This window comes from Oncorhynchus masou, chromosome 23 (genome assembly GCF_036934945.1).
Source record: "Oncorhynchus masou masou isolate Uvic2021 chromosome 23, UVic_Omas_1.1, whole genome shotgun sequence".
Classification (NCBI taxonomy): domain Eukaryota; kingdom Metazoa; phylum Chordata; class Actinopteri; order Salmoniformes; family Salmonidae; genus Oncorhynchus; species Oncorhynchus masou.
Genome location: NC_088234.1, coordinates 55,904,945 through 55,929,113, shown reverse-complemented (window position 1 = coordinate 55,929,113; position 24,169 = coordinate 55,904,945). Strand labels below are relative to the sequence as shown.

General features: G+C 42.4%; 1 protein-coding gene across 1 annotated transcript; it reads right to left on the bottom strand.

Moving 5' to 3' along the window:
* Positions 1 to 6,047: 6,047 nt before the first annotated feature.
* LOC135511077 (prolyl 4-hydroxylase subunit alpha-1-like) lies at positions 6,048 to 24,144 on the bottom strand. Its single transcript, XM_064932586.1, has 15 exons — positions 23,221 to 24,144; positions 14,814 to 14,911; positions 14,464 to 14,560; positions 14,231 to 14,382; positions 13,913 to 14,050; positions 13,593 to 13,832; positions 12,968 to 13,191; positions 12,530 to 12,706; positions 11,855 to 11,925; positions 9,119 to 9,218; positions 8,976 to 9,029; positions 8,450 to 8,515; positions 8,259 to 8,327; positions 8,049 to 8,145; positions 6,048 to 7,283 (listed from the first exon to the last, which is right to left on the bottom strand). The coding sequence occupies exons 2-15, from the start codon at positions 14,908 to 14,910 to the stop codon at positions 7,213 to 7,215; spliced, it is 1,653 nt and encodes a 550-aa protein (XP_064788658.1). The 5' UTR covers position 14,911; positions 23,221 to 24,144; the 3' UTR covers positions 6,048 to 7,212.
* Positions 24,145 to 24,169: the final 25 nt, after the last annotated feature.

Genomic DNA, 24,169 nt, shown 5'->3' with positions numbered 1-24,169 from the left:
CTTTATTTAAACAGGGATTGAGATAAAAAAAACTATTTTTTACAAGAGAGCCCTGTATATGTTTACAAATAAAACCCAATACATAAATAAAACACAATAGTGCATTCAGAAAGTATTCAGAGCCCTTCACTTTTTCCACATTTTCTTACATTACAGCCTTATTCTAATATTCTTATTCAATCTACAGACAATACCCCATAATGAAAAGCGAAAACAGGTTGTTATAAATGTTTGAAAATGTATTAAAAAAACTAAAACAGAAATACCTTATTTACATAAGTATTCAGACCCTTTGCTATGAGACTCGAAATTGAGGTCAGGTGCATCCTGTTTCCATTGATCCTCCTTGAGATGTTTCTAGAACTTGATTGGAGCTGTGGTAAATTCAATTGATTGGACATGATTTGGAAAGGCACACACCTGTCAGCTGGCCGCACAGCCAAACTGAGCAATCGGGGGAGAAGGGCCATGGTCAGGGACGTGACCAAGAACCCAATGGTCACTCTGACAGAGCTCCAGAGTTCCTCTGTGGAGAGGGGAGAACCTTCCAGAAGGACAACCATCTCTGCAACACTCCACCAATCAGGCCTTTATGTCCAGACGGAAGCCCCTCCTCAGTAAAAGGCACATAACAGCCCAGATAGAATTTGCCAAATGGCACCTAAAGGACATTCAGACCATGAGAACCAAGACTCTCTGTTCTGATGAAACCAAGATCTTTGGCCTAAATGACAAGTGTTACGTCTGGAGGAAATATAGTACCATCCCTACGGTGAAGCATGATGGTTGCAGCATCATGCTAATAAGATGCTTTTCAATGACAAGGACAGGGCGATTAGTCAGGATCAAGGGAAAGATTAACAGAGCGAATTACAGAGAGATCGTTGATGAAAACCTGCTACACAGTGCTCAGGACCAGTGGTGTAATGTAATTAAGTAAAAAGACTTTAAATTATTAGTTAAGTAGTTTTTTTGGGTGTCTGTATTTTACTTTACTATTTATATTTTTTACTACTTTTACTTTTACTACCCAAATTTCTAAAGAAAATAATTTACTTTTAACTACATACATTTCCCCTTGCATCCAAAAGTACTACTAACATTTCAAAAGCTTAGCAGGACAGGAAAATGGTCAAATTCACACACTTATCAAGAGAACATCCCTGGTCATCCCTACTGACTCTGATCTGGCAGACTCACTAAACACACATGCTTTGTTTGTAAATTATGTTTAAGTGTTGGATTGTGCCCCTGGATATCCATAAATAAAAAATGTAATTGTGTGGTCTGGTTTGCTTAAAGCAGTGGTTCTCAAACCTTTTATAGTTCCGTATCCCTTCAAACATTCAACCTCCAGCTGTGTACCCCCTCTAGCACCAGGGTCAGCGTACTCTCAATTTTTTTTTTTTTAAATCATTGTAAGCCTGCCACACACTATACGATGCATTTATTAAACATAAGAATGAGTGTGAGTTTTTGTCACAACCCGGCTCATGGGAAGTGACAAAGAGCTCTTATAGGAACAGGGCACAAATAATAATATAATAATAATCAATCATTTTGCTCTTTACTTAGCCATCTTACATATAAAACCTTATTTGTTCATCGAAAATTGTGAGTAACTCACCACAGGTTATTGAGAAGGGTGTGCTTGAAAGGATGCACCTAACTCTGCAATGTTGGGTTGTATTGGAGAGTGTCCCAGTCTTAAATAATTTTCCACACAGTCTGTGCCAGTATTTAGTCTTCATGCTAGTGAGGGCAGAGAATCCACTCTCACATAGGTACGTGCTTGCAAAGGGCATCAGTGTCTTAACAGCTTGATCTGCCAAGGCAAGATACTCTGAGCGCGGCCCTATCCAGAAATCTGTCAGTGTCTTCTGATTAAATTCAATTTTCACAGAACCGCTTGTTGCAATTTCGATGAGGCTCTCTTGTTCAGATATCAGTAAGTGGACTGGAGGCAGGGCATGAAAGGGATAACGAATCCAGTTGTTTGTGTCATCCGTTTCGGGAAACTACCTGCGCTGTAATCCTAGATTCAGATCATTCAGGCGAGAAAAAACATCACCCAGATAGGCCAGTCGTGTGAGAAACTCGTCATTATGCAAGCGGTCAGACAAGTGAAAATTGTGGTCAGTAAAGAAAACTTTAAGCTCTTCTCTCAAAACGTGTCAATACTTTACCCTTGATAACCAGCACACTTCTGTATGTTGTAAAACGTTACATGGTCGCTGCCCATATCATTGCATAGTGTTGAAAATACACAAGAGTTCAAGGGCCTTGCTATAACAAAGCCATTAACCATTTTCACTGTCGTGTCCAAAACGTCTTTCAAAATGTCAGGCATTCCTTTGGCAGCAAGAGCCTCTCGGTGGATGCTGCAATGTACTCACATGGCATCGGGAGCAACTGCTTGCACGCGTGTTACCGCTCCACTATGTTTCCCTGTCATGACTTTTGCACGATTCAATACGGATACCAACACATCTTGAACACCAAAGTCCATTTGATGTCACAAAGCTGTCCAATAATAAAAAAATATCCTCTCCTGTTGTCCTGGTTTCCAGTGGTTTGCAGAAGAGGATGTCTTCCTTAATTGACCCCCATAAACGTAACAGACATATATACCAGAAGCTGTGCCAGGCCCGCCACGTCTGTTGACTCAACCAGCTGTAACGCATAGAATTCACTGGCTTGTATGCGAAGCAGTAAGTGTATCAAAACATCTCCTGCCATGTCTCTGATGCGTCATGAAACAGTGTTGTTTGATGAAGGCATTGTCTGTGTAGTTGTTTTGTCCTTTTCCCCCAGCATTGCCCCAGCCATAACCGCGGCAGCAGGAAGAATTATGTCCTCCGCAATAGTATGGGCCTTGCCTGTCCTAGCCACTCGGTAGCTCACCATATAAGATGCTTCTAGCCCCTTCTTATTAATGGTATCTGTTGCTTTTACATGTCTTACTACTTGAAAGTCATCTTAATTCTCACAATAAAACCACCCGTGGCTTTTTCAAATTGGCATGTTTTGTTTCTAAATGCCTGCTGAAGAGTGAAGGTTTCATCTAGTTGTTAGATAGTCCTTTTGCACATATAACACACTGTGGCTGAGGAAAGGCACTACTCCCAATATAAGTGAACCCCAAATCAATGTATTTCTCATTATATTTGCGCCTCTTCGATTGTCCAACCTCCCTGTCTGTTGTTCAGTGCTTTCCCAGGTAAGGAGGCAGTAGTTCTTCGGCTGCATCAGATTCACACTGTCAAAGTCCATGCTAGCTGGGTTTACAACAAATGTAGAATTAGCATTGGATGTGCTCGTGGAAGAACAACTTGTGTCGTCGACAGGTGCAGGTGTAGTACTGCCAGTAGAGCTGGTATGTCTCCATGGACGCGGGCCTTACTTTTTTTAACCATTCATCAATTTTCGAGCAAATGGAATGAGCAGCAGCTACGTTTGGCTACATAAGGACCGTTAGTGGAATTCCCGCCGAGAGAGTAACAGTTAATGTGATTGGATGTTAATGATTTGACCAGGCTACCTGTATTTGACATTGTGTTGTTATTTTGCACCCAAATTTAACTGCCTGTAGCTCAGGACCTGAAGCAAGGATATGCATATTCTTGATTCCATTTGAAAGAAAACACTTTGAAGTTTGTGGAAATGGGAAATTAATGTAGGAGAATACAACACATTAGATCTGGTAAAAGATAATAGAAAGAAAAAAACATTTATTTAAAAAAAAACATTTTTTGTACCATCATCTTTGAAATGCAAGAGAAAGGCCATACTTTTCCAGTCCAGGTGCAATTTGAATTTTGGCCACTAGATGGCAGCAGTGTATGTGCAAAGTATTAGACTGATCCAATGAACCATTGCATATCTGTTCAAAATGTTGCATCAAGACTGCCCAAATATGCCTTATTGGGTTATGTATCTATTTTCAAGTTCACAATTGTGCACTCTCCTCAAAAATAGCATGGTATGCTTTCACTGTAATAGCTACTGTAAATTGGACAGTGCAGTTAGATTTAACAAGAATGTATGCTTTCTGCCCATATCAGATATGTCTATGTCCTGGGAATTTTGTTTGTTACTTATAACCTCATGCTAATCACATTAGCCTACGTTAGCTCAACCGTCCGACAGAGGGGACACCAATCCCGTAGAGGATTTAACATAAGCAATGTGAAATGTAATATATACTTTTAGTTTTGATCCTTAAGTATATAACAATTACATTTACTTTTGATACTTAAAGTATATTTAAAACCAAATACTTTTAGACTTTGACTCAAGTATTATTTTACTGGGTGACTTTCCTTTTAACTTTAGTCACTTTCTATTACGGTATCTTTACTTTTAATCAAGTATGACAGTTGGGCACTTTTTCCATCTCTGCTCAGGGCCTCAGACTGGGGGTGAAGTTTCCCCTTCCAAAAGGACAACAACCCTAAGCACACAGCCAAGACAACGCAGGAGTGGCTTCAGGACAAATCTCTGAATGTCCTTGAGTGGCCTAGCCAGACCCCGGACTTGAACCTGATTGAACATCTCTGGACAGACCTGAAAATAGCTGTGCAGCGACACTCCCCATCCAACCTCACAGAGCTTGAGAAGATCTGCAGATAATGGAAGAAACTCCCCAAATATAGGTGTGCCACACTTGTAGCCTCATACCCAAGAAGACGTGAGGCTGTAATTGCTGCCAAAAGTGCTTCAACAAAGTACTGAGTAAAGGGTCTGAATACTTCTGTAAATGAGATTGTTCAGTTTTTTATTTTGTAAAATAAAATAAAAAATAAAATAAAAATCTTCTAAAATCCTGTTTTATGCTTTGTCATTATGCGGTATAGTATGTAGATTGATGAGGGGGAAAAAAACAATTAAACCCATTTTAGAATAAGGCTCTAAGTCAAGGGGTCTGAATACTTTCCGAATGCACTGTATACATTACAAATAAAACACACTATAATAAAACACATAATACACGATATTAAACATAATATTTAAGAGGTTAACGCCTTCTCATAAAAGCCTGGGTTCTGTCGCTAAAATAATTCTGAAACCATACAGGCATCAGTGCCAAGGCTTAACACAGACAGCTTACTCAACAAGATTGAATGATCAACTGCATCAAAAGCATTTGACAAATCTAGGAATAGGGCAGCACAATTAATCTTAGCATCCAAAGCATTGACAATATAATTTCAACTGATGTGGTTGCAGTAGTAGTACTTATGACTTATACTGTGGTACTCTATAGTTCATTTTGTTGGCTTGACAGGTGCTAGACCCGGGTTTGAGTCCCGGTCGGATTCATTGGAGACAGCTTGTGTCAATTATATAACTTTTCTTAGTATTTTCTACAGGCAGAAAAACCTAGTGGATAATGCTGGAAATACCAGGTAAAAAAAGAAAAGAAAATGGCCCTAGTGATAATAACTTTGGAGATAATAAGTGCTTTCCCATCTGTGTACACACAGAGGCACTGTAGGACACCATAGGACAATTGAAGTGATTAGGGAGAGAAGCCGGAGTTGGCTCTTGGAATTTAATTCCCAGGTCTGGACACTGTCCCCTCCAACAGTGCAGATCTTAGGAACGTTATTCTGGACTCTAATAAGGCAAGGGTGTGTGAGCAATCAGGTCCTAGCAGTGATTTAACAGGCGCATCCTCACCCACACACACATACAATATTGTATTTCTGATGATACCAAACACACTCTTTCATTCACCAACACAGACAGAGGCCTCCTCCCTTCCAATCAATCTGGAGCCAGGCCAGTGTTCTGATATGGCCCAGTGTATCTACAGCTGACCACACACACACACACTTTCTCTTCCTTCCTCACACATAAACAGTACATAGCATCTCTCACATCCATTGTAGCTTTTATAAACCATCATAGACTACACTACTTCCTATTGGATATTTTAGTGAAGATGGCCTACAAAACACCCATCTGAAAATGTAGGGGTCATAGCTGAGGGCTTTAAAAATGTAGTCGATGAGAGGGAGAAAAAACAACATCACTCAGGTGGGTAGCAATGACATTTAGACTTTATTTCTATAGAAAACATTCATTTCACACTTCCAAAAATATTCCTGCATATTTGAAAGGACGTACAAACCACACAATGGGTGAATCTTGTCAGATATAAATATCATGTTTCTCCTTGAGGCCCCCAGATAGTATTACATAAAGAAACAGGCCTCACAATACTTTTCAGTGGGGAAAACACCAGAAATTATTTGTCTTGCCTTCTAAAAAACACCACAACTTTTTTGGGATGGGCCCACATTGATACACTTTAAGGTTGCATGAATCTGATTGAATTTTCCAAGATTTTAAAGACACCATGTCCAATGTTTCTCCCTCCCTCTTTTCCATCACACAAATGGGGAAGTGCAACTCATCTGTATGGCCAAAGAATCAAATGTTCTGTTAAAATTTGAGTGACTATTCAAATCCAAAGTCAGTTAAATACCAAACCAGATCTTAAAAAACAATAAACAAATGATACCTCAGCTATAAACAGTTAAATGTCACATATGATTGTCTGTGCTGTATGTGGGAGTGTTGGAGTGTGTGTGGTGTGTGTTTTTGAGAGAGATATGTTAGTATAAACTGGAGCGACATCAGTATTGAAATAAGAGATGGAGTGAACACTTGACCTGAATTGAGAAAACAGTCCATGGCATACTATGGACATGCACTAAGAGAGGACATATTATTTACATTAGAACAGAGCAAGACGCAGAACCTGCGCTCTGAAATGACCATTTTTGCTGTGTACAGAGCCCGTAAAGAGTGCAAACAAAGACATAAGGGTGAACACACAACGTGTTCACTTGAGACATATCAAAGAGCCATGAGAGCACCATGTCAGTCAGAACACCACTAATACTGTCTAAGCTGAAAGCCCCAAAACATCCTGGGCTCAGAGAGGTACAGAGCTGGGGTAAGGAATGGATGACGTGAAGGAGGTAGGAAGAGGAGGAGAAGGAGGGATGCCAATGGCCCCCTTTTCACGGCCTGTCATCCACAGCAGTGCTCTCAGGCCCTGGGGTTGAAGAGAAAGCAAGGGGTAGAGGAGGAGAGGGATAGAGGAGGAGAGGGATAGAGGAGGAGAGGGATAGAGGAGGAGAGGGGTAGAGGAGGAGAGGGGTAGAGGAAGAGGGGCGTGGAAGGAAAAGCCTTCCCCCATCATGCAGTCTCATTCAGGCCACAGGGTCGCCGGAACTCCTGCCCTCTTTCATGGATCCATTTGTTAGATACTGAGGGTGACAAGGAGGACAGAGAAAGAAGTTAGCTACTGTACCATAGCCTAGTCTGGAAAAAAAATCTACAATACTCTAGTCTGGAATACTGTGTACAAAACATTAGGAAAATCTGCTCTTTCCATGACATAGACATTGATGTCACTTGTTAAATCCACTTCAATCAGTGTAGATGAAGGGGAGGAGACAGGTTCAAGAAGGATGTTTAAGCCTTTAGACAATTGAGACATGGATTATGTATGTGTCCCATTCAGAGGGTGAATGGGCAAGACATAATATTTAAGTGCCTTTGAACTGGGCATGGTAGTATGTGCCAAGAACTGCAACATTGTTAAGTTTTTCACACTCAACAGCTTCCAGTGTGTATTAAGAATGGTCCCCCATCCAAAGTACATCCAGCCAACTTGACACAACTGTGGGAAACATTGGGGTCAACATGGGTCAGCATCCCAGTGGAACGCTTTCGACACCTTGTAGAGTCCATGCCCCAACGATTTGAGGCTGTTCTGAGGGCAACTCAATATTAGGAAGGTGTTCTTAATGTTTTCTACACTCAGTTTATATCAGAGATAACTTGGTGAAGACCACAACAATGATCACTTGAGAAAAGTAAAGGAATGACAGTAGCGGGAGTTATAACTACAGATTTAGGAATTAACTAGTAACTAGTAATAATGGTAATTTAATAGGATGTCTATGGTTATAACAGTGTCATAGACATTTACAGAGCTAAATTTAGGTAGTTTCAACACACAAACTCACCCCACTTGTTGCCCACCAATACTGGGCAGGCTGCGTGCCTTGTACTGTAGTCTCCCTCCCCACTGGGAAACAGGTTGTACCAGAACACTGCAGTCCCCTGTAATACATCACACACAGTAGAGACAGGTTACAGGGAACTATGTACCTACAGTCATACACACACTCTAGGCTGCAAATACACATGCTCATTGCTCACAAGCTTTTAGTCACCTTTTTGGGCCATACTGCAGCACCCACATCTGGGAATACTGTAGCACCTCCTGCTGCCACGTCACTCATCTAGAATCGATTAAAAAAATATATATTATCATCTTGGACTCTTCAAGAGACCAAAGAAAATAGTATTTATTTTAGGGTAGGGGGCAAAGAAGGAAGCAGTCCCATGAATACAGAGCACTCACATAGAAAAGCCAGGTGGCTATGCGGTTTCCAGTGCCCAGCTCTTTGAAGGCATCAGGCTCATCTTTCTGTAGAGCGAGAAAAACAAATTATCATGACATCACGTGATCATTATGAGCAGAAATGCCAGATCCTAAATGTCACGGTTGCCCATTCGATTTTCTTGTTTACATAAAAGACTCTAACAAACCCATCAAAACAGCTCCAAGTTATTTTAATTTTGGAATTCTGTTCCAAAGTAGTCCCATAAATAATAGAGAGATATGTCATTTGACTAAAACATAATCATTTCAAACCTTGCTAACATTTGTGTACAATCACATACAGTATATCTGTTTGGGCTTCTTGCGGTCAATTTGCAGTCCACAAATGATTAGTAATTATGGTACGGCCCCCTGTCCATCTGCTCAAGAAAAGAATAGTCTGGCTGCTGAATCGAGTTGATGATCCCTGCTATATGCAATCCAAAAACGTCATACAGCAGTAATGTGTGCGGTCATTAAATCAAGGCTGCAGGGCAATACTAACCCGTCCAAAGTCAAAGTGGGGCTCATACTGCCCACCCACACCATAGTTTGCAACCTGCAAAGCAACAGTGAGATCATTAATATTGGAAATGTAACTGTCAACCATCTCAAACAACGACACACACACAAACACACACACTTTACCTGCAACTCTTCCGCAGTGTCCATCTCCAGACCTGTGAGGTCCTCAATCCGCTGGTTTATCTGGTCAATCATTGGGTGTTCATACGCTGTCAGCCATGCACTGGGACAGGGGAAGGGCACAGGGATAACAGGTCAAATACAGGGGGGTGGTAGAGTCACTATAGTACAGTAGTTATTACAGATGAAGAGTCTAGGAGAGGGAGAGAGAACAGACAAAGCATGCTGCAAGCTACTGCTGAAGATGAAATATATAAACTACAATAGGTTCATGTTACGTGCAGATGATACATGAGAAGTGAGAGGAGCGTAAAGACAGGAAGAGGAAGGACTTTAGAAAGCGTCCCGACAGAGTCTCCAATCAGCTCAGCGTACATTGGTCAGAGTGAAGTTTAGGAGTAACTAAATACAGTTGTGCGTATTTTTTATGTACTTTTCAATAATGTAAGCCTTCTATTGGTTGAAGCTCTGAGTTTGCAGTCATCGCGTGACTTGGAAGAGTTCTGGAGGTCACAAGGGCTTTGGAGGTTGATAAGTTTACTTTAGGGGCCCAGAGGGGAGAATTTTTTGAATGCTTTTAGTGAACACTACCAGCCTTTCACCATCCACCCTGGCCCAGTGGTCTAAACTACCGCCTCCAACAGGGAGCATTCCATTCTCACTGGGAGTCATGGCTTCTTTCACATATCATATAAAGACGTCACAATAACCTATCTGTCATTTCATGCAGCACAAGGCACAGTGTGAAAATAAAAAAGGGTCAAACCACAGAAAATAGCATTAAAACGGTAGATTCTCTGCTTAGTAGATTTGCAATACACTGCATAAAGTGAGAGTTGTAACAGTTGTGGCCGTAATGATTTCACGGCGAGAGGGCTAACGTTTGAGGTCCATTCAAGTTCAGCCATCTGCTCTACACACACCATCCCTTTTTATTGGATACATTGTTGAATCTCTCAGCCAATAAGATGACTCCTCTTTCCTGGTGTAATATACTGTGTGTATTACTTAATACTGAAAGTCCTTGTAAGGTTAGCCAAATTCAAAACTAAGATGTGTGTTAGTCTATGTGTGTGAGTAAAGTGATTTATTAGAAGTTGCTGTTCGGGAAGTGAAGACGGTAAAATATAAATTGGACATGATAGAGTGGTGGTTAGGTCAAAAAGTCTCTCTTCCTTCAAATTCTCTCCCCTGCTGTGATTACTCTCCCACTTTGACCTCGTTGTCAGTTTAAATGAGGTTCACGCTCAGTTCAGTTAACCCTTCACCACACACACAGTTGCACATACTTCAACACGAAGACACAGACCCAGACACACAGGCAGACAGACACACACACATCTACACTTGCATACAGACACACGTGCACACCCTAGCAAACACACACACAAATATACACTCCAATATACACAGTAATAAGCAGGGGCAGTAAAAACCAAAGGGATGTGGGATGGTATGGGTGTGGTATGGGTGTGGCATGAGCATTTCTATTTTTAAGAAGAAGAAAGTTATTAAAGTAACTATGACTAAAGATTGGCATGTTCCCCTACAATCAGCAGTCTGACCGTAGATTGGGGTTGTCTGGTATATTAGATCTACACAAGTGGGCACTCACTACTCATCAAAATCATGAACTGAGAGAGAGAATGTGTGTGGATGTGCGTTCGTTCGTGTGCACAAACTTGAGGTGTAATTGGCCCTGTCTGCACAGTAGCACAGAGGAGGAGAGAAGCCAGAATGACCTCATTCATCTGATTGTAAGGGAGCAGCATAGATTCATTGCAGAAAGAGGTGGCCCTACTGGCCCAAAGACCTGCCAAAACCTGGATAGCACATCCTGGGGATGTATGGCGGTATGGGATGGGAGACCAGAGGGGATGGGGGGGGGGGGGGGGTGTATCATGACCTTTGACCCCTTACCTCTTGGAGACTCTGTACATGGCCGTGGTGAGTTTCCCAGTTAGGGGGGTCATGTACTGTGGCTGCCATGGCTAGTTGCCCGGGCACACGAGAGAGAGAAAGAGAGAGAGAGAGATAACACGCCAAAATGATAAATGAAGTAGAGGGAAACGGGAAGTGAAAGAAACAGAGAGAGGAGAGAGAAAAGTAGATTCGGTCACAAGCGGTTAATGTTATTCCAGCAGTATGCCAGGGGTTGTTTCAGGGCCAGTCCTTTAACCAAGGGTAGTATAACTTAATGGTTTATTCTCTAGTTTAGGAGAATGCTAAACTAGTGATTACATTAGTGATGAAAGGAACAGAGGATTTGTTAAAAGTACTGCTCCCGACACACCCTTAGTTGGCCAAAAGCAACTACACCTTTTCTCCTCCCACTCCACTGGGTTCACATCCTAGAGAACTCCTGAGCAGAAACACATTTTCACCACAGACAGGACCATACAATCATATCTCCTTATTCATTAGCTTATACTCTGAACTTCTCGAACACCCCTGGACTATTCTAGAATCTGATTTATGGTTAGACTAAGAAAATGATTCAGAGAGAGTGAAGGAGGGTTCAGTAAAAGTATGGTTCTGTGCTTCTGCAGAGGAGTCTTCCAGCATTGGAGGGAGGCAGGAATACGGTCCAGACTCAGAGGCATAGGCCAGTGGCAGGTGTAAGAGGAGGGGTTTGAGCTGGGGTGTGAATGAGGAGAGGGGTTATGGGTGCTCTCCCTCCTGCTCCACCCCTCCCCTCGACACCCTCCTCTCCACTGCCTGCACCTGGCTACACCTTACCTCTTGCTGATCCTGTAGGGGGCAGTCTCGAGCACACCAGTGATGGGGTTGGAGATGGTGGCCCGGCGGAGCTATAAGGCAGGGAGAGGGGGTTTAGAGGGTACCCTGACACCACCTCCACCCCCCAGACCCTGCTTTGGGTGGGCTAACAGGGCTCAACCTACCTCCACTTCCATGGCTCTTTGGTATACACCCCTCACCACACACACTAAAAGCTTGCTGTTCCCTCTGGGAATACGTCCTGTCTAACCATTTATAGCAAAAGTCCTGTGTCTGACTGATTGGATTTGAAAAAGTCATCAATGTAAGGAAATGCTGTCTTTGAACCTAAATCTAATGACATGGTGACATGTTTTCTAGAATTCATGTTAGTTGATAACTCAACCAAATGTAAATCAAAACTAGATGTTGAAATTATGTCTGTGCCCAGTGGGAAGTGTTTATGTTTAGCATGAACATTTCCTATTCATTCTGTCTACGAGTGGCCTTGACTCTGCAGACACAGCTGCAGCTGGTCAGACAGTTACTAGTACGAGCCTCAGAGCATATCCACAGCAAATCCACTTCTGTAGGACCATGAAACCCTTCCGTCAGACACATCTGTGTGGCCATGACACCCTTCTGAACCCTTATTATCTCAATATAGCACACACACTGACAGAGAGTGGAACTCACTCTGGGCTTGGCCAGCTCTTTGACCTTCTCGATCTCGCCGTGAGAGATGATGTCATGGTAGCGGACTATGTAGGGCCGGTCCCACTCATCCTCCTGCTTCACCGGGCTCAGGAGGTACTTGGGGTGACCGTGGTTGTCAAAGTATCGGCAGAAAAGCCGTCTCTGTCTGCGGGGGGTCTACAAGGCAGAGACGGGGTGGGCGGAAGGAGGTAAGAAGACAGACAGATTGACACGTACAGATGTAGGATCTTCATTTGAGCCAGTTTTTATAGCAGGAAAATAATCCTACAGTAACAGGAAATATTCATTATTATGTTGATTATAATGAATGGACATTTTTGTAGGGGTTGATACATTTTTCGTGTGTGTGTGTGTGTGTGTGTGTGTGTGTGTGTGTGTGTGTGTGTGTGTGTGTGTGAGTGAGTAATTCCTCCTCACCAGCTTGATGCCCTCCCCTCGACACAGCATCTCATACATCTTCCTCTCTGGGACAGGCTCCCTGAAGCGCTTCTTCTTCTTGGAGGCATCACTCGTCAGTCTCTTCCTTCGCTCCTTGCCCTCCTCCCGGGCCTTCTGGGCCTCCTGGGCCTGGGCCTTCCTCTGATTTATCAGTTGAAACTCAAAGTACTTCAGGTTGCCGTTGGCACGCTGGTGTTCCGGGTCTGGAGTGAGGAGAGAGAGGGGACAGTGAGATGGAATACTGATGCTCATACAGTAAACAGACAAGGAAGAGTCATTTAGAATTTTCATCTGGATCTATCTGAATCACTAACTTCAGACCCTACTGCCACCTGGGACATTTCATGAGTAATCCTCTATACCAGTTTATGCTGGGCATACAGGTCAGCAGCTGTTGTTCAATGATTCACCTGGAGGGCATCATATTCCCTCAGCACTCATTAACATTCACAGTGTTACACTACCACTTAACCTCCAAGTATACCCATCCCATAACTTAGCTCCTTTAGTGTGCGTTCCTTTAACTCTGTCAGTGTGTTCTTCAAATCACTCCCGGTGTGACTAGTTTAACTCATTCATTCTGAGCCGCATTAGGGTAACTCACCCAGCATGAGTAGCCTCTTGGTGAGCTCCAGGGCCCTGCCTAGATCCCCCTGCTGGTAAATAGCATAGCTGAGGTAGTCCAGCACGGTGACCTTGTCCACGGTGGACTCCTCTCCTTCGTCCAGCTGCTTCAGGGCCTGCTCCATCCACAGCTCTGTGTGGTAGTAGTCCACCTCGCTGTAGGCAATCTTCCCCAGCTCAAAGCAGTCCTCCACCGTCATAGGGCTCTTGTGCGTCACTCCTGTGGATGAGTCAGTGGTTACAAACTTACAAATTATAAAAGGCCTGAGGTTCTCTCTCTAGCACTCCCTAACACATTACCTGGCAGGTCTCCTGTAGAGATGGTGTTGGTGTCCAGTCTGTAGGTGTCCTGCAGTCTGAGCAGTGCCTTGGCTGCACCTGTCTGGTCCTCGTCGGTAGGGAAGTGTTGCCTCTGGAGGGTCAGGTTAGAGATGAAGCCTGAGAGAAGGACAGAGATCCTCATTTGTGAGGATGCTCACTGTGAGCATCTAAAAGACAAACATTGCAGCAAATATTTTCTGTTACAAAACTAGTATCAGTCGTTGCTGCTTTGGGACTACCTTTCAACTTCCTTTTCATCTCTTCTAATGTGAACTTCATAGTGTCATCATATCTAACCTTCCTTGGTGTCCTTCAGCACCAGGCTCTCCAGGTCTCCCCATTCTGTGTTCAGCCTCTTCATCAGTTTGAAGGCGTTAACTGGGTTTCCCAGGAAGCCCTCGGGGTCCTGCATGGCTATGGCTGATAACACATCCAGCTTCTCTGCCCACCTAAGAGAGGGATGGGAGAAGAGACACAATTCAGCTACTCTGTGTGTGTGTGCTGTTGCTCATGTGCGTGTGGACACTCACTGTTTAACCTGCTTCAGCTTGTTCTCCTCTGCCGTGATATAATTCTTCAGTGAAGTGACTAAGTCTTTCTCTGTGTACAACAGATCTGTCATGTGACCTAAGGAAGGAAAATACACACATTATCAAACTTTATGTTAAGCTTAGTTAAACCAATCATACACATGATGATAAGGAATACACTGTGTACTACATCATTCAACTTCTGTGTAGATGAGAAATGACTAGAAACCCGTACTTCCGGGTAGATAAAATGCCCAGTATGTGCTTGACAGACAGGCTTTGAGGGCAGACCCAACACCTGTCTCACAACCATATGACTATGTATCTCATAAGGAAGGGAGGAGTCTCACCAATGGATGTGTAAAAGTCACTGTGGGCTGAAAGAGTCTGGAACAAGCAGCTCAACAGCAGTAAATAGCACCAACACTGTCGCTCCATCCTGGACATACTGGGAGAGAGAAAGACAGAGAGATAGAGAAAGATGAGGTGGCAGAGAGAGGAAAAGAGAGGAGGCCAGAATGAGGAGGAGTGAAAGAAGGACAATGAATGTATATTGTTTGCTCACTCGAACACTCTGTAAATCTAATGTACTAGAAATAGTCATAATCAACAGCGGCGTTCCCTTTTGACAGAATGGTCCAATGATCTACAGGAGAGAATTTCCTGATGAAGAATATAATTGCGAATTATATTTCACAGAATTTCTCCGATACATCTGAAACTTATAGCATCATAGTCCACTGATCTTCTTCCCCCACAGTTTAGACTATCCTGACACACAGGTCAGAAAACACATACAATTAGCTATACCTGTGCTGCCTCTCAAGTACTTAAAATAGAAGTGAGAATGGACATTCCTTGAAGGCAGGACAAACCCTAACCCTGGCTGTCTGCAGGCTGACACAGCAAGGCCTCCATCCTCAACCCCCAAAGAGTGGTTTCGTCAGTGTGAGGCCGTGGAAGGATAAGCCATGGGGAAATTGCAAACAGAAAATAGAAAGGGAGTGTTAGCGAGTGAGTGTGTGGGTGTGTGTGTGCATGCACGCGCGTGTTTTTCAAAGAGAGTAGTCCTCTAAAATAGTATTACATTGAATGACTTCCTCTCTGCCTCACCCACCACACTGAGATGAATATAACCCCTTGGATGTGGCCATAGAGTGACTAGTTTGGCACATGAGCTCTGGAGTTGGCACTGTCATGGCTTTTGCCTGGCTGCCCCTATCTAGACATGACTTAGCCCTGCGGGAGTGGTACTGTGCTCTTCCTACCCCCATAGCGAGCCTCCACTAGTCGTCCAGTGTGTGTGTGTCAGGGAAGTAGCGTGGGCCTTGTTTGAACAAACATGCCTGTCTATATTGCCCTCAGGGATGGACATGGAGGGGGATGGATGGGCCAGATAGGGGAGGAGGGGACTTCACACATAGATATTACATCTATTCCACAAACACACATCCCTATTAGCCTGGGGTCTTTAAAACACACAGACAATACCTCATCAATAGAGACAAGTCCACATTGCGGGAAACTTTATCACTGGAAGTTCCGTGAATGCTACAGTACTATCCAGCAGATTTAGCAACAAAAATGAATCACCCCTCTACACATTAGCTTATCTAGCATACCTACTACTCATTAAGCATGTAAGAACTAATGGCAACATTGGACAAAGACTGCAGTATAACCTCCCTGTGTTAACAGTAGCTGGTCTGGCTGAAAGCAGTAGCACTCTTTGTCCTGTAGCTGACACACACCAATTCATCCTAGTGTAAGAGTTTATATTGTTTAAATCCTGCAGTCAAAACATAACTCAAAACAGGTGCATACATCTAAATCCTAGCTGCACTGATGCGTAAATACCAATCTGGCAACCTCGAAGATAGTTTGGAAGACACTTGACACAAGACTGACGATCACTGACATCTAAAACATACAAGCTGGTGACACACATCTGCATTCTACTGTGCAGGTGTTATCTACTGTGCATACTCAACAAACTGGATGCAGTCTATCACAGTGCCATCCGTTTTGTCACCAAAGCCCCATACACTACCCACCATTGCGACCTGTACGCTCTCGCTTCATACTCGTCGCCAAACCCATTGGCTACAGGTTATCTACAAGTCTCTGCTAGGTAAAGCCCCACCTTATCTCAGCTCACTGATCATCATAGCAGCACCCACTCGTAGCACACGCTCCAGCAGGTATATCTCACTGGTCACCCCCAGAGCCAATTCCTCCTTTGGTCGTCTTTCCTTCCAGTTCTCTGCTGCCCATGACTGGATCAAATTGCAAAAATCTCTGAAGCTGGAGACTCACATCCCCCTCACTAGCTTTAAGCACCAGCTGTCAGAGCAGTTTACAGATCACTGCACCTGTACTTAGCCTATCTGTAAACAGCCCATCTATCTACCTACCTCAACCCCATACTGGTATTTCTTTATTTTGCTCCTTTGCACCCCAGTATCTCTACCTGCACATTCATCTTCTGCCGATCTACCATTCCAGTGTTTAATTGCCATATTGTAATTACTTCGCCACCATGGCCTATGTATTTCCTTAACTTACCTCATTTGCACTCACTGTATATAGACTTTTTGTTTTCTTTTGTTCTACTGTATTATTGACTGTATGTTTTGTTTATTCCATGTGTAACTCTGTGTTGTTGTATGTGTCGAACTGCTACGCTTTATCTTGGCCAGGTTGCAGTTGTTCTCGACTTGCCTACCTGGATAAATAAAGGTGGAAAAAAAGAAGAAAAAAAGAAGGCTGAGGAAGTAGCAAGGACCCAAAAAATAAGGTCACAAGTACTATTTCTAATATTTGGATATCTATAATTATGGCATATAGGATTACCTTTACGCATAACTCACCATGATATGAATAAGGAGGTCAAAGAGAGACAGGATTGAAAGCGGCGCCAAGTATGAAGTACGTATAAAAAAAATACTAACCCGCTGCCAATGTAAAGGTCACTGCACGTACCTTCCCCCCTCTGGCACCAACTCAGCCAACAGAGACTATCTACTGAGGGTTTAGGCAATGGACAGGCTTAGGCAAGTCCACATTTTCTTAAACAGAGTGAGGATTTGATTGAAAACAAAGGAAACATACAGGTGATATTTCTATGAAGGTCAACAGGGAGTGGAAAGAGCCAGAAGCCAAGAACTGTAAGAGCAAAAAAATTATATTTATCACAGAGAGACACAGAGTTGTCTTACACAGTACTACACCACTTACAGTAATGTTTCTCACTGGTGCTCAAATGACAGTAACACTTCACTTATGCTGCCAATCTGCTATAAAACTCATAAGAATATCAACCTTATTGCAGAGAGACAGTAGTGACAGTGTCACTGTTATGATAATGGCCTCAAAGTGTTATGCCAGAGCATGTAAAGTATTACTGTTAATTACCAAGCCTCTGAGAGCCACTAACCTCAAATGGCTGCTCTACAGACGCCCATACGTAACTGGGTTTCAACTAGCAGTAACCAGTCCCAGGAGAAATCACAATGCCTGTATAGAAAACAGACGAACCACTTTACAAAATGAGTCTGCGTTCTTTCCCTGAGGTTTAACCTCCTTGGACCAATAATCTGTTAGTACTTGTCATATGCCTGTAGGGCCTACTTGTTTCAAACAAGCCTGAGGTTAGTGTTATCCATTGCTACTGTAGAGTTAAGTCCTTTTACGTCAACTCTCTCATTACTATGTGTTACCTGGGAAACACACACACACACACCTCAATGAGGTTCAGTCACTCATTCACAGTTTGAGGCTGATGTCCAAGCTACACTTACAGAAGTCAGTCATTACCCTCCAGTTACTAATGCATGGCAAATAGAGAGCAAGAAAGTGAAATATTGACAAGGGATGGACAAGGGATTGGCAAAGCAGCTGGTGGTTGTATTAGGTGACAGAGGTATTGTGCCAGTGCCACAGACAGAATATCACTTGTGAGTGAGAAAACCTTCCCGGTCTGTCAACCCCATTTTTTAAAGTTTTAGATCATTAGCCTCACATTGTTACAGTTTCGTCATTTGTGAAGTGAAGTTGTAATATAACTAATGACTGTATTAAATTGGCTTTAAAAGGGAGTTATAGGGGCTGTTAGTGTATTTCAAAGGCTGGATGAAACACACACAGTCATGACTAAACTTTGGATGACCAGACTAAGTGTCAACATCTTACACTATTAGAATGAAACCTTCTGTTTGAGCTTTGTTTCACCTTCAACTGTAACGTCTTATAAGCACAGGGGGTGGCAGGTAGCCTAATGGTTAGCGTGTTGGGCCAGTAACTGAAAGGTTGCTGGATTGAATCCCAGAGCTGACAAGGTAAAAATCTGTCAGTCTGCCCCTGAACAAGGCAGTTAACCCACTGTTCCCCTGGTAGGCCATCATTGTAAATAAGAATTTGTTCTTAACTGACTTGCCTAGTTAAATAAAAATCACCTGATATGATAGATGCTAACTGATCCGTTATGACCACAAAGACAAAAAAGGGTTCCAGGTAGAACTCTTTTGGGTTCCATGTAGAACCCTCTCTGCTCCACGACTCTCCCTGAAAAGCACATGAATGGAGCCTTCATATCTACATTTCAAGTGTCAAGTCATGCAGTCTGAAATTTCTCCATGGCCTACACGCTTAGAAAAATAGGTGATATCTAGAACCAAAAAGGGTTCTTCAAAGGGTTATTCTATGGGGACAGCTGAAGAACCCATTTAGGTTCTAGATATCACCTATTTTGCTAAGAGTGTATGCCATGGAGAAATTTCAGACTGCATGACTTGACACTTGAAATGTAGATATGAAGGCTTCATTCCTGTGGTTTTCAGGGAGAGTCGTGGAGCCCCCGTCTGTACAGATACTCTGTAAAACCTGCAATATCCTAGACATACAAAAGCACTGATATTATAGAAGAGAAGTATTAACCTCACAAGTCATTTAATAAAGGTCTTATCTTTACAATTTTATACAACATAAACCATACAATGCAGGGGCGCAACTTTCACTGGGGACGGGGACATGCCCCCCCCCTCACATTCTGAAATTGCATTTTTATCCCCCCCCCCCCCAGTTTTATCATTGGAATGTGATACAAGACGAGGCAACGGTGAGACCATGCGGACGTCTCCGAGTGGTCGGGTAGGCTGTTTGGACTGTTATATCCGACTGGATCAAAATAGTTTTTTTTATAAGAATTATTATTATTAATTCCCCCCCACTTCTAAAACCAAAGTTGCGCCCCTGATACAATGACCCCACACTATAGGTGGAAAGATAATCCGGAAATGATCGACACCGACCAAACCGACCACTTATCATGGAGATTTTGCTGATATTGTTCATTACAATAAATAACCTATAGGGCGCTACTAGAGAAATGTGAACTTTGAAATGAAATACGTTTGCTAATATGGGTGATTGTTAATAGGACAATTGATAGCTACAACCTTCAAAGTAATATCGTTATCCTCAGTCGTAACTCTTTACCAGTGGCCATGGTTTAAAAAATAACACCCCACTAGATTAAGTGTGCCATACAAGGGCACCAACACACAAGAGCTCAAAATGCACCATTTGACAGGACATCATTGGCCCAGTTTAGTATTATCCTGGTCGGGTGAGAAATGTCAGTGAAAGGGGAGGTTCAAAGGTCACACAACCTGACACCAAAAACAAACTTGAAGTGTGACATCAATTAATTCTATTATTATAGTCCATATATTTGAGGGCTGCTGAAGCCCAAATACTTACATAAACCTGAAAGGTAAAAAAATCCCAAAACTGTATTACAGTCATTTTTGGGAGAATAACTACCTGGATGCAGGGGTAGACGTAACATAGTAAATGTAAATCCAGGATACTCACATTCGTAAATGTTATGTTTCGTATGGTACTGTATGTGTTAATTTGTGGATGTCCATCATCCATTTAGTATGATATGTTACTAATTGCAATTTGTACAATATGTTACGAATTGTAATTCATACAATATGTTACTAATTGCAATTCGTACAATATGTTACGAATTTGAAAAACACAAGATATGTTACAAATTCCAATTTGTTGTGACTAACGTTACCAAGGTGGCTAATGCTAACATTATCTAGGTGGCTAAGGGGATATGGTTAGGAGTTCTGTTAAACAGTTAGGTTTGGCTAACATGCTAAGTAGTTGCAAAGTTGTTAATTAGCACAAATTTGAAACTTGTCTGTGATGAGATTCAAACATGTTGCATGACATTCTCATTATATGCCTACCCAGCCACCCTACTTCCGTATTTGTGTTAAGTAACCTTCTGTCTTATGTAACCATGCCAAGCTTAACATACTCAATTTAGTGATCCGGATTTAAGTTGAATATGTTAAATCTAGTCTATGACACCAGGCAAAGAAGAATAAAGACTTACACTGCCAGTCAAAAGTTTTAGAACACCTACTCATTCAAGGGCTTTTCTTTATTTGTTTAACTATTTTCTACATTGTAGAATAATAGTGAAGACATCAACACTATGAAATAACACATATTGAATTATGTAGTAGCCAACAAAGTGTTAAACAAATCAAAAAATATTTTACATTTGAAATAGCCACCCTTTGCCTTGATGGCTGCTTTTCCTTCACTCTGCGGTCCAAATGATCCCAAACCATCTCAATTGTAAGTCGCTCTGGATAAGAGCGTCTGCTAAATGACTTAAATGTAAATGTAAATTGGGTTGAGGTTGGGGGTTTGTGGAGGCCAGGTCATCTGATGCAGCACTCCATCACTCTCCTTCTTGGTCAAATAGCCCTTACACATCCTAGAGGTGTATTGGGTCATTGTCCTGTTGAAAAACAAATGATAGTCCCACTAAGCCCAAACCAGATGGGATGGCATATCGCTGCAGAATGCTGTGGTAGCCATGCTGGTTAAGTGTGCTTTGAATTCTAAACAAATCACAGACAGTGTCATCAGCAAAGTACCCTCACACCACAACACCTCCTCTTCCATGCTTTACGGTGGGAAATAGACATGCGGATATCATCCGTTCACCCACACCGCATCTCACAAAGACATGGCGGCTGGAACCAAAAGTTTCCAATTTGGACTCCAGACCAGAGGACAAATTTCCACCGGTCTAATGTCCATTGCTCGTGTTTCTTGGCCCGTGTTTCTTCTTATTGGTGTCCTTTAGTAGTGGTTTCTTTGCAGCAATTCGACCATGAAGGTCTGATTCACACAGTCTCCTCTGAACAGTTGATGTTGAGATGTGTCTGTTCCCTGAACTCTTTGAAGCATTTATTTGGGCTGCAATTTCTGAGGCTGGTCACTCTAATGAACTTATCCTCTGCAGCAGAGGTAACTCTGGGTCTTCCTTTCCTGTGGCGGTCCTCATGAGAGCCAGTTTCATCATAGCGCTTGATGGTTTTTGCAACTGCACTTGAAGAAACTTTAAAAGTTCTTGAAATTTTCCGTATTGATTGACCTTCATGTCTTAAAGTAATGATGAACTGTTGTTTCTCTTTGTTTATTTGAGCTGTTCTTGCCATAATATGGACTTGGTCTTTTACCAAATAGGACTATCTTCTGTATACCTCCCTTCCTTGTCACAACACAACTGATTGGCTCAAACGCATTAAGAAGGAAAGAAATTCCACAAATTAACTTTTAAGAAGGCACACCTGTTAATTGAAATGCATTCCATGTGATTATCTCATGAATCTGGTTGAGAGAATGGCAAGAGTGTGCATAGCTGTCATCAAGGCAAAGGGTGGCTATTTGAAGAATCTCAAATATAACATTTATTTTGATCTGTTTATACACTTTTTTGGTTACCACGTGTTATTTCATAGTTTTGATGTCTTCACTATTATTCTACAATGTAGAAAATAGTAAAAAAAAAAAAAAAAAACCTTGAATGAGTAGGTGTTCCAAAATTTGTGACCAGTATTGTAGTTGTGAGTGAAAGTTCTAGAATCAGTCAGAGAAAAGGTGGAGAGCACTGCCACGTCTTCGCCCCTCCCCCGCAAGGACGTTTCTCGGGATGTGAGTTTGTGAATGATGTGATTGCTCTACTACGTGCAATCGGCAAGAAACTGAATATTGAGACAACTTGTTAATTCAGTAAGTAACTCAGTTAGCCCCTTCAGTCAATAAACACAATTTACCTTTGTAGGTCAGTAAATACACGTTAATTATGTAACAACGTGTGCATAAATGACTTGCCGCTATGTAACAATCACAAACAACGATGTAACAGCCACGGTTGTCGATTTCGTTTAGTGTCAGGTTTATTAATTTTAGCCAAGGAAAGTTTGTATAACATTTTCTTTTGATATCCTGCTAATGCCATGGCATATTCATAACTATGTCCATTTTAAAATATAGCAATATCTGTAACGTTTCCAAAGCATTCTAGTCTATTGAGACGGAGAGATTTCGCAGGCACAGTCATGTGTAAATAAACTCATACCCACGTTGCATCGGAATTTTACGCAGTGGATGGGTTTGGAATAGGATGCCTGGCGCTAGGTTTTGTGCGTAAAGTAGGCTACAAATAAATAAATGACAAGACGGGTGATTGATAGAATAGAGACAATAGGCTGACTAAAAGCAATTGATATCACATATTGGACATGCAACGTGTTTGTAGAGAAAGTTATTCATATATTAATAATACAGGTCTCATCCGATATGGTAATCAAATTTAACACTAGGCTAGGTTTAGACAAACAGATAATTGTCAACATGCAAACAAACATAAATTATTACCGAAATGATAAGAGAGACTTGTCTTGGAACGGTGGCACAAAAACACTCCGGTGGCCAAAATATATTCCCGGCAGCCGCTCGCAAGCTCTCCAAAGGTGTCCCTGCTCGTTGCTTTGGTACCGTTTATGACAGCCCCAACCTCCAGTCGCTCTTATCCTCGACGTGTCATCGGTCCTCGGCTCGCCATCTGGCGGTAGGTTCTATCCACGGAAACTGCTACGTGCAGAGTCGCACACACGCACTCAACCCTAGTTTGGTACTGGGGAATTTCAGGGGAGAATTTGTGAGCATGCCTCCACACCAATTCTGAAGTGTTCCCTTACTTCCCTGTCATTATTGGGATATAACCATTAGCATGGACGTTTTGCTCCAGACACGTGATAAAATGATGTTACTCCTAAATATGATGAATAATTAGTCTATTAGGCATTCCAGAATGCACTACTGTTTACAGTGTGTATTGTGGAGGACCACTGGTGTTTGGTTTATGTCCACATCTGAACACTTGTACATTTAATTAGCCTAGACCCAAGCCCTACTAAAAAAGTGTTTTGTCCTTTTGTGTTGGTTGATTCTTACTTTGACAGTTTGCCCCTAAAAATGTAATATGTGTATGTAACTAATTTAAGCAATGTAAGCCATTATAGGCCCTTAGCCTAAAGGTCAGGCTGCAATAGTCACACCAAACTGAATTTCTCTATTTGGATTTGTTAACTGTAAGTTTCATGGTTATGTCTTTAACAGGCACAGGTACTAAGAACTTTATAGACACCAATTTCACCCCAGTAGTAGGAGGTGGGGTCATTTATCATGTGGTCCTTCCACATTCCAGAAGAGTCTCGTTCTGCTTCCCAGTTGTTCTAGAAGGAAGCTGGCTGGAGAGAGCTGCAGGGGAGGAGCTTGGTGTATGTGTGTGTGTGGGGGGGGGGGGGGGGGGGGGGCATTCAGT

Excerpts from the sequence above, each read along its gene's own strand:
- LOC135511077 (XM_064932586.1), bottom strand. The coding sequence starts at position 14,910 with ATGTCCAGGATGGAGCGACAGTGTTGGTGCTATTTACTGCTGTTGAGC. Across the intron at positions 12,707-12,967 it reads GAGGGGAGGGCATCAAGCTG|ACCCCCCGCAGACAGAGACG; the intron begins GTGAGGAGGAAT and ends TCTGCCTTGTAG. Across the intron at positions 11,926-12,529 it reads AAGAGCTGGCCAAGCCCAGA|CTCCGCCGGGCCACCATCTC; the intron begins GTGAGTTCCACT and ends CCTGCCTTATAG.